The sequence below is a fragment of the Balaenoptera physalus genome (assembly GCF_965194825.1).
Source record: "Balaenoptera physalus genome assembly, chromosome: 13".
In the NCBI taxonomy this organism is placed as follows: Eukaryota; Metazoa; Chordata; class Mammalia; order Artiodactyla; family Balaenopteridae; genus Balaenoptera; species Balaenoptera physalus.
Genome location: NC_138892.1, coordinates 64,889,167 through 64,899,915, shown reverse-complemented (window position 1 = coordinate 64,899,915; position 10,749 = coordinate 64,889,167). Strand labels below are relative to the sequence as shown.

General features: G+C 57.4%; 1 protein-coding gene across 3 annotated transcripts in view; it reads left to right on the top strand.

The window, feature by feature from the left end:
• Positions 1-5,593: 5,593 nt before the first annotated feature.
• KCNH3 (potassium voltage-gated channel subfamily H member 3) overlaps positions 5,594-10,749 on the top strand; it is a 19,010-nt gene continuing 13,854 nt past the window's right edge. For 2 of the 3 annotated variants that reach the window (XM_082421310.1, XM_082421311.1), the window contains exons 1-7: positions 5,594-5,759; positions 7,218-7,451; positions 7,909-8,043; positions 8,940-9,073; positions 9,518-9,761; positions 10,132-10,289; positions 10,373-10,580. In XM_082421310.1, coding sequence (XP_082277436.1) covers positions 5,684-5,759; positions 7,218-7,451; positions 7,909-8,043; positions 8,940-9,073; positions 9,518-9,761; positions 10,132-10,289; positions 10,373-10,580 — 1,189 coding nt within the window. In that variant the 5' untranslated portion in view covers positions 5,594-5,683. Of the gene's footprint in view, positions 5,760-6,671; positions 6,777-7,217; positions 7,452-7,908; positions 8,044-8,939; positions 9,074-9,517; positions 9,762-10,131; positions 10,290-10,372; positions 10,581-10,749 lie in introns of those variants that run through there. The other variant, XM_082421312.1, reaches the window with a different exon arrangement.

The window sequence follows — 10,749 nt, the reverse complement described above, 5'->3', positions numbered from 1 at the left end:
TCATACTGTAAAGTCAGCCCAGCTGGACTTCTGGTGGCTTTAGCCACCTGCGCACATTCTTTGCTTCAAACATTGAGGCACCTGCTGGGTGCCAGCCACCGTGCTGAGTTCTGAGGCAAAGATAAATGGTTCCAGCTCTTTCCTCAACTACTTTGCAGGTGAAGGAACTAGAGCTCTTAAACTCTCAGAAGCAGTGTCAGGTGGCTGGGCAGTGTGGTAGAGTAGAAAGACCCTGGACTTTTGAGACCGATACTTGGCTTTTAATTCTGGCTTCACAACTTGGTAGCTATGTGACCAACTAACCTTGGGCAAATAACGTAACATCTTTGAACCTCTTCTTGAACTGGGAAGTGGAGACTACTTCATGGAGTGGTAAGGTAGGTATCAAGCAGGTGCTGAGAACAGTACCCTGGTGTCCAAGCTAACCTGTGACTAGTTAAACGTTCACTCACCATAACTCCTTTACTTTTCTGTCTCTCGTGCCCTGTTAAAAAGTGCATGAAAGACCTCCCTGATCTCCAGCCTTACAGACCTAATTAACCAAAAATAAAAATAAAAAATAAAACCAAAAATAACCAAAAAAATAAAACCAGAAATTAACCAAAAATGAAAAAGTAATACTTCAGTCACCCTATTCCTTCTGTAGCTTTTCTCCCCTGAGTGCATATCCCCCCAGCATGGTGAGCTCTGTGCCCCCTTGTCCTGACAACTGTCAGGAAGCCACCCCCCACCCCCCCACCCCCATTTCTGAGCTCTTTGTGTGGCACAGGCCAGATGCTGACGGCACCAACATGGGCAAACAGGGAGCAAGGCTGTAGCAGAGTCCGAGGAGAGCCAGGGAACATCATTTCCATACAGGCGCTGAGGGAGTTTTGTTACTAGTCTGTGACTCCCTACCAAGGGGAACCGCTATCTGAAGATTTTTCTGGGTGAGGAAACTCACCCACCATCACCACCACCACCAGCAAAACTGTTCTCCAGCCCACCCGCCCCTTCACAGCCGTCAAAACAGCAGGAACAAATACCACCCACTCTTGATTCCCCAGGGAAAAGTCAGGTCTCCTTTTTATGTCTCTCTTCAACTTAACCCAGTTAGGCTTTCTCTGGAACTAGATTTCAGACAAACCCGTTTTCTGGTGCTGCTAGAACACGCAGGTTGAGAGACTGAGAAGATTTCTCAGACTCACTCCCTTGCTGACTGCAGGCAGGACTGATAAACTGCCCTTCCGGCAGGCGGGGCCAGCGGTCGACGGCAGTGTGTCCCCATGGCCTGAAGTCCGGTGGCTGTTCACAGTGGGCACTCATCAAAATGACCATACCGTCCCCTTTTAATAGGCTGTTTACCGAAGGATAGGACAAGGCACCCCAGCATTGTGGCACGGTAGCAAACTGCTGTCAACCTAGTTAACTCCCGGTTCAGATCTCTTTCCTCCACGTAACTAGCCATGCGATATACAACAGCTTATCCAGGATTCCCTTTTAGAAAGTTTATTGTGGTTTCCTCACACTAGCTAGGATCCTCCACTAAAAGAAAAGGGACGGCTTAGAATGAGACAGCTGAGGGGCGGCCAAGTACTGGAGGCCTCAGTATTCCAAGATGTTGTGTTTGTTTTGGTGGGAATGGGGAACCTTCAGCGAGGCTTCATGCTGAGCTCATTTCTGTGGTCCCAGCACCCAGGGGCAGGACAAGTGCTCACGGGGACTTTCAATAACAACCACAACCACTTACTAAGCTCATCTCACTCTCTCCACAATCCTCTGAGAAAGGATCATTTCACAAATGAAGAAACTAATGCTCTTCGAGATTAGCGCCCGTCCCCCATCCCTGCCCAAGGTCACTCAGTGGCAGAGCTAGAATTGAAACCTAGACTAGTTTGACTTGAAAGCCTGAGATTTCCCCACCACACCACACAGCCTGAGAAGGAGAGACAGACCTGGGGACCTCCGGAAATGAGGGTGGAGAGAGTAGGATGAGGAGAGGAGAGGGGAGGGGCCCTGAACTCTGTTCCTCGACAGCCACCTGTTCTCAGCTCTCAGCGGCTGCACACAGCAACTGACTCCGCCTGCACTTGGCAGGGGGGCTTTTTCCATCTTTTGTGTCTTGAGCGGTTTTTTCCTCGCTTTGCTCTTCCCTCCCCTCTCTCCTTGTTCCTTTTGTAGATAACACTCCCACAGGCCTCCCACGGCAGCTCCAAAACGCAGCCTCCTGAGTTCCTCCTTGTTGACAATGGCTCTGAGCTATCTCTGAACAGGGCTCCTCCTCAACCTTCCCTTCCCTGTGACTCCCCACTGAGGCCAGTGAGTCAAGAACTGGGGAAAGGGGAGAGGAAGAGGAGATTATAGTGAGGAGCCCAGTGGTCCCTAACCTCCCCCCACACACCCTGCCGTGCCCTGTTGTCTTCTCAACTCCTCCCGACCCCCACCTTACTGTCTCCTAAATGTGGGCCCCTGCCCCGCGGGTGCGTGTGTGTGTGTGTGTGTGTGCGCATGTGTGTGTACGCATGGGGGGTGGGTGCGGGGGTTCTGTGGGTGGAAGGAGGAGGCAAGGAATTCACCATAAGCCAGGTCTGGCAGGAAGACCTGAGGGACGAGGTAAAGTGAAAGAGTGAAGTGGGTTGAGATCTAGACACTCATCTAGACGGAAAAGGCACCTTAAATCAGGCCAGGCCAAAGCAAAGGGTCAGTGGCTGCATCTCTACCCCATACACACTTTCACACAAATTCTTTGAAGGGCAATGGGGGAAGGGGTTTAAAGCCCAAAACATTGCTGTTTCATTCTGTGATAAGAAGAGTGATCATAGCATTCAATAAACGTTAGTATATTTTCTTCTCCCGGAAATGGGGACCAGGGCACCAAAACAGTGACACAGGCATTGTGCCTGGAGCTTCTGGAGGAGACAGTGCATCTTAACCTCTCTGCCTCAATGTTTCCACCTGTAAATTGGCAATTATAACAGTGACTACCTCACAGGGTTATGATAAAGATTAACCAGATAATGCAAGGAAAACACTTAGCACAGTGCTTTGGCACCAAGTCGATCTCAGCTATGGTAATTCTTTGGGGCACCCCACGTGTTCTGTCTACCGCCTGCTCACCCTGACCCAAAGCATCTGGTTTGGCTTGATGTTCAAAACCAGCACAGGCGGATGAGCTTGAAGCCTGAAAGTCTGAACACTTGGGCTTCCACGGGAGGATCATGTGGATCTGATGCACAGCCCCAGATGACCAGTCCTTGTGAGCGCCACACAGCTAGCCTGGGGTAGTTTCTGAGTCCTCACAGTGGGAGACAGCTATGCTGGAGTGAGGTAGCCTCTGGACCTGGGGTTGGGAGTGTGTCAGGGTTGGAACCTTAGCCATTTACCACCTTGGTTACCTTGAGCAAGTCTCTCCTTTATCTCTGCCTCTGTTTACTCATTTGTGAGATGGAGAGTAAGTAGCACCTACTCTGCATATTTCACGGGGCTCCTATAAGATTCAAAATCAGAGAATAATGTTTACATGCTGCAAATGTCACACACCGTTCTAGATCCTTTAATCTTTTAATCCTCCTAACAACCCTCTGATGTAGTTATTGTCCCCGTTTCACAGAGGAGAAAATTGAGTCACGCACGGAAAATCACAACAGCAAGTGGCAGAACTATATTCGAACCTGGGTAAGTAGCCTGGTTCTCAAGTTGGGTACTTTCCACCATAGCCTCATCCTTTCTCTCAAAGTGAGCCGATTCCTAAACTGCACCCGCCCCTCAGCAGTGTGCTTGAACATCGCCTGGAGGGGCAAAGAGGAGCCTTGGGGGAAGGGTTACTGTGCAGCCCTGGACCCATGTGAGAGGGTGGGAGGTCGGGGGTCGGAAGCAAGATCTGCAGCCTCCTTAGGGTCGTGCTTCCTGGGAGCGGGATTCCAGGATTCAGAGGACTGGGGGAGGGGGACGCTTCCTCTTCTTCCTGCCCGAGCACCAGCTCATTTTAATACAGGTGCCTGGGGCTTTGGCCCTTGTCACAGATGAGGGGTGGGTGGAGCGGGGGACACTCCTTCCTTTCCGATGCTGCTGACTACGGTTGTGTCTCCTAGAGGGGTGGGGGCGCTGAGCCTTCCGCATCACTCGTTCGGGAACAAATTGCTGTTTTGGCCACGGCGGTTCCTCTGGGCGCGGGCGGTAGCCGCGCTCGCTGGCAAATCGTGGGAGGGAGGAGGAGCGGCGCTGGCAGCGCGAGGCTGGTGGGACCGACGCAGCGCTGGAGACCAGTGAGAGACTGCCGCCCAGTGCCCGGCTCCGCACCGCCCGCCGGCCCCTCCTCCCCACCCCCTCGCTGGAGGTGGGGGTCCCTGCAGCCCCCGCTCCCCCTTCAGCGCAGAGCCTAGTTCTCTAGGACTAAAGGCGCTGGGGCAGCGGAGACTCGGTCCTCTCATTCCCCGCCCGCAAAGACCCACTAGCGCACGGTTAGGAAGTTTCCCCCAGCGTCTGACATCTACTGTACCCTGTATTTGCAACCTGACCCTTCAGCGCAGCCTGGGAGCGGCAAAGGGGGACAGAGAGAAACACAGGGGAAAGACAAAGGATCTGGGGCGCCCCCATCCCCACACACCTCATTTCCACTCCCCACCCCTCCACCTCCCGGGCACACACGGAGAGCGTCTAAACCTTATTTCCAGGACTACCCACCCTCCAATTTCCTGGCAGCTCCAGTCAGCAGCGGCGTCGCTTAGTGACGGATCGATCCATTCCCTGGAGGGTCAAGTTGAGGCTAAGAAAGGCTTGGATGCCCAAAAGCTGGGTTTAGACCCCCTCCCCCAAATCTCCTTTTAGACTTCCCCTGCCCCAACCTCCGCCAACCACCGGTCTTCACCACCTCCACCTGCTGGCCCAGCCCCCTTTCCCATTACATTTTTCTTAGGGGAAATCTTCTAAACCACGCACCCCCCGCTCATCCCCCGCCTGAGCTCTCCTCAGGTCCCTCCGGGGGAGGAGAGGCTGCCAGGCTCTCTGAAAACCCCCATGCTGCAGAGAAAGACGCCTCGCCCCTGCGGCTGAGTCTGCCCGAGCGGAACCAGGCGCTTGCCCGTCGTTCTCCGAGGGGCGGGCGGGGCGGCTCGGGGTGGCCCGGGCGACCTGCGTGGCGCGGGTAGGGAGGGAGGGCGCCGCTTCCCCTGCCCCCGGGAGGTCCCGAGGGGAGGGGGGGATCCCTCGGCAGGAGGCCTGTCCCTTTAAGGAGGCAGCCCTGCCTGGGTGTGCCCCGTCTCCATGGTTACCCCGGTGCTGGCTGCGGGCGCCGGAGGGAGGGAGGGAGGCTGCCGCTTCTCCCCGACAGACGGAGGTAGCTGCGGGGATCTGGTGCCCAACGGAGCCCGAGCCGGAGCCGACCCGCAGCCGAAACGGGAGCCCCTGCTGCAGCCACCTCGAGTCGAAGGTGCCGAGAGCACAGCGGGCGCGGAGCCGGGAGTCCGGGAGTCGTGGGCGGCCAGGGCGCGAGGAGCCGCGCGCCATGCTCCGGGCCCCGACGGCGGGGACGCCCCCTTGCGCGCGGGCGGCTGGCGGGACCTGCGAGCCCGGGGTGGGCATTGCTCCCCGACGGCTGCGCTAGGGGGCGCGGGGCCCGGCGGGGGGCGGCCGAGTTGGGCGCCCTCTCCCGGCGCTGAGCCCCCGCGCCCCGGAGGGATGGGGCAGGCGGCCACAGCCGCCTAAGATGCCGGCCATGCGGGGACTCCTGGCGCCGCAGAACACCTTCCTGGACACCATCGCCACGCGCTTCGACGGCACGCGTGAGTCCCGACCCTCGCCCCACTGGCTCCCGGACCAGCTGTCCCTGGCCAGTGTTCCCGTCAGTCCTGCACCCAGACGTCTCAGCCTGGAGCCCTCCTGCTCTCGCCCTCCCTTCCCCGAGCCCCACTTTTAGCTGGGACCACCGTCTCCTTCCAGACGCCGTTTCCGAAAAATTCAGAGTCAACACTGCCCCGGGCCAGGCAAAATGGCTAGAACTCTCTGGGTTTGGGGGCCGGTCATGTCGTCTGTTCCTGGGGTCGCGAACCCCGACCTAGTCAGTCTAACCGATCTCATCCCTGCGTCTGGCGCTATCCCACCGACACTACCCTCGAACTGGCGGGTTGGGAAGTGAGGCAAGGAAGCGGTGCTCAAGGGACAGCCTAGAGGCTAAAAAAACAGATTTAGAAAAGAGGTTTGCAAACCGAGATAGAGTAGGCGGGACTCAGGAGAGCACTGTTAGTCCAACCTCACCTCACCACCTAAACCCACCAGCCTAAACCCACTGAGCTCTCTAGCCCCAAAAAGATAGGTCTGGGGACTCCCACTAAGACTGGGGAAGTTTGGAGAAGGTGACCGGAGCTTCTGGATCCTGGTTTTCCGGGGCTCTGAGCACTGGGAAAGTCGTGAAAGCCCCCTCCCTTCTTCTCCTCCCTCAAACTCACCCCCAGTGGGGCTTCCCAGCTCTCTGCCTCTGTCTCTGGTTCCTGATAGGGGTGGAAGCCCATCTCTGAGACCACCCCCACCCCAGGCTTCTCCATCTGCTTTGCCTGCACTTGGCTCCTGCAGCCTGCTGATTCAGCGCCCCCCACTCCCCAATACACTCCTGGCTCCAGGCTGCCAGAGCTCAGCTACCGTTCTTACACCCCCATTGTGGATCACATTCACTAATTCCTGAGCCAGGGGCTCAGGCAACTGGGGCTCAAACAGAGTGCAGAATAGACGGTGGCTTGGATTGCCTCTCCGTCCAAGTGTGTCTCGGTGGGAGGAGCCAAATAGCCAACCTGAGTACCTGGCTGGTGAGTGAACCTGGCAGAGGCTGGCGGGACGGGGGGAGGGGGGCTGAGGCTGGCCTAGAACTGGTCCTGCAGTCCTCCTTTGGACATCCCTAACCCCACACCTTACCCCAAGCTGCTCAGGTCACACTCCAGAGGGCACAGCACCCACACGGGGCTGCATTCACCAACCTCAGGGCTCACACATGCCAATTCTTGAATGCACTTATACACACGATGCTAGGAGTGGGACCTTGCAGGGCACCGACACACAGGTGACACTCTAATTCTTGTTCATAAACCTCCTGTCCTAACCCTCCCCCAACCCCCCATCCCAAACACTCACACACAGGATTCCTGGGATTTGTAACACCTGCCCTTTGATTGCAGGCAATTGGGAAAGGAGGGGTAGTAGACCCTGTGCCCCTTCACCCCACACCTCCTCTGAGAGGTGCTCTCTTGCAGATAGTAACTTCGTGCTGGGCAACGCCCAGGTGGCGGGGCTCTTCCCCGTGGTCTACTGCTCTGATGGCTTCTGCGACCTCACGGGTTTCTCCCGGGCCGAGGTCATGCAGCGGGGCTGTGCCTGCTCCTTCCTCTACGGGCCAGACACCAGTGAGCTCGTCCGCCACCAGATCCGCAAGGCCCTGGATGAGCACAAGGAGTTCAAGGCCGAGCTGATCCTGTACCGGAAGAGCGGTGAGGGGCCACCTGGCCAGCCTGCCTTACTTTCGTGGTCTCACCCAGCCTGGTACCCACCCCATCCACAGTCCCTCCTTTCCGATCCCATCTTCTCCATCTCCCCATCTCATCCCATCTTCCCACATTCCCCTCTCCTCTTTCTCCACCCCTCCTCTTGTTCCTGGCCCCTCCTTTTTTCGGTCCTCACCCCAATCTCAGCTGGTACTCAATTTCCCATCTTGGATTTCCCACCCCAGCAGAAAAATGTCCCCATCTTACTTAGCAGGACAGATCTATGAACACACATGTCTGACTGTCATCTCTGCTCTCCCTTGCCTTCCCCCGCCCTGTTGGATCGAGTCTAAGTGTCCTAAGTGGAGCTGGCATGTGCCTTGACCAGGGGTGTCAATGGCCCTTCTGTCACCTTGGCTCGGGTGTAGAGTGGGAGCTGGGCTGAGTCTGCCTTTGTGCCCAGGGCTCCCGTTCTGGTGTCTCCTGGATGTGATACCCATAAAGAATGAGAAAGGGGAGGTGGCCCTCTTCCTGGTCTCTCACAAGGACATCAGTGATACCAAGAACCGAGGGGGCCCCGACAGCTGGAAGGAGACAGGTGGGTGCCTGTGGGGTGCCGATTTGGCTGCTGCGGCTGGGGTGTTGGGTACCTCAAGCCTTGGCGGGGCCATGGTGCCCAGTGTGGGTCTGTGGGCCCCCCACCCCGCCTGCACGCACTGACTCCTGCTCTGCTGGCCGAGGAGCCTGTGCTGCTCTCACCTCCCCAGGCCCAGGTACAGAGAGCTTGTGGAGACAAAGTTGGACTTCTAAAGTCAACTTTACTAAGAAACTGAAAGAAACAAATTCCACTAGTGCCCATGAAGTACCATTTTCCCACCGATTAGTGAGGCTGAGCACAGACCCACCTGCCTCCTTGTCCTCATGCAAACCTGTCTGGGGAGCCCTGGCCAAAGCCCTCTTTTAAGTCCTTGTGGTCTTTCCCCTCTTGCATCCTCTAAGGGCTGGCGGGGCGGGGGGGCCTTTGGACAGCTCACAAAGCCGTCATCAGAAGCTGCTCCAAGACCTCTTTGCCATTTGGGGGTGTTGGAGGTACTCTCTGTTCCCCATCCCCGCCCCCAGCCCTGGGCGGCCTCGAGTCTGCCCAATGGCCTCCTGCTAGCTCTGCACTCCCCACCCTGGGAACCGCCTCCCACTCCTCTGTCAGGCCTTTCCCTGTGGTGTTCCTCTCTTGCCTTGCCTGGGTCCAAACCTCCTTCTCCTAGAAGCAGGCACTGGGAGGAGTGTCTGTAAGCACCCCCAGGACTGCCCGTTGCTGGTGTTGGCAAGTGACTCCAGGAAGTGAGAAATGCTGGAGCCCCCAGCTCTAAATAGACTAACTAGTCAGTGAGCCACACCATTCCGTGGGCCAGCAACTGGTGTCCTACCCACAAGCCCCTGGGCTGAGGCACGTGAGTGCTTTGCCCATCATTCTCTCCCCCCCCTCTTCTTTTGCAGGTGGTGGCCGACGCCGATATGGCCGGGCAGGGGCCAAAGGCTTCAATGCCAACCGGCGACGGAGCCGGGCTGTGCTCTACCACCTGTCTGGGCACCTGCAGAAGCAGCCCAAGGGCAAGCACAAGCTCAATAAGGTGGATTGGCGCTAGGGTGTGTGTTTGGGGGGTGGGGCAGGGTAGGGGCCGGTTGAGGAGATGGAGAAGGGGAACCGAGCCCACCACAGAGAGAATGTCCAGGGGGCTACTGAGGCCCCACCAGCACTTTGGGGCTTGTGGTAAGAATGTCACACGCCTGATCTGTCAAAGGTATAGCAGAGAGTGTTGGCCCTGGAGTCAGATGGGCCTTGGCTCAATCTTGGCTCCTCCCCTAAGCAGCTGTGTGACCTCACCTGAGTCACTTGAGCTCACCGACCCTCAGTCTTCTGATCTATAACAAGGGGACTCTGATGCCTGTGTCAGAGGTTGTTTTGAGAACGCAGGGAGAGAAAGGAGGCAGATGCCTGTCCCAGACCCTCTCCAAACTCAGCCTGTGCCAATTTCCTGTCCTCCCTGCCTGGACCTGCCCTGCCTCTCATTCAGGGGGTGTTTGGAGAGAAGCCAAATTTGCCCGAGTACAAAGTAGCTGCCATCCGGAAGTCACCCTTCATCCTGCTGCACTGTGGGTCACTGAGGGCCACTTGGGACGGCTTCATCCTGCTCGCCACCCTCTACGTGGCTGTCACCGTGCCCTACAGCGTGTGCGTGAGCACAGCCCGGGAGCCCAGTGCCGCCCGTGGCCCCCCCAGCGTCTGCGACCTGGCCGTGGAGGTCCTCTTCATTCTTGGTATGTGTGCTCTGTGCCTCCCACCCCTCCCTGGGGTGGTGACCCCCCGGGCTTTGATGGGGATAGTCTGCATGGCTTCCACTGCCCCCCAGTGACCCCTTGCACTCCCCCGTTTATGACTTGTGGGCCTTGAAATCAGACCTAGGTTCCAAATATCACTAATGGGTTACTTGGCCCTGAGCTAGTCATAGCCTCTCCAAGCTGGTTTCTCCCTCCATCACATAGGCACAACAATATCCACCCTCTGGTTTACTGCGAAAACTAAGACAATGCAGGTAAAGGGCCCAGGACAGTGTTACACACTGAGCAGGTGCCCCGGAAAATGTGGCTCCTCCCCACCGGTGCTGACTCCCGCCCCAACTTCCCCCAGACATTGTGCTGAATTTCCGCACCACGTTCGTGTCCAAGTCGGGCCAGGTGGTGTTTGCCCCAAAGTCCATTTGCCTCCACTACGTTAGCACCTGGTTCCTGCTGGATGTCATTGCGGCGCTGCCCTTCGACCTGCTGCACGCCTTCAAGGTCAACGTGGTCAGTGCGGCTGGGCTGGGTGGGCTTTGGGGCAGGACAGGGGGGCCGGCCCTGGGGTGACCTCCCGCCTCCCCCCACCTCAGTACTTCGGGGCGCATCTGCTGAAGACGGTGCGCCTGCTGCGCCTGCTGCGCCTGCTCCCGCGGTTGGACCGCTACTCGCAGTACAGCGCCGTGGTGCTGACCCTGCTCATGGCCGTGTTCGCCCTGCTCGCCCACTGGGTGGCCTGCATCTGGTTCTACATCGGCCAGCGGGAAATCGAGAGCAGCGCCTCCGAGCTACCTGAGATCGGTACTGGAGGCTGCCTCTGTGTGTGTGTGGGTGTGTGTGTGTGTGTGTGCATGTGTGTGTGTGTGTGTGTACATATGTGCCCAAGGAATCTGTTCACTTGAGGGTGCGTGCATCAGGGAAATGTGAGTCCAAGTGTGTGTCTGTCAGGGGATGTCCGTGAGCTGATATC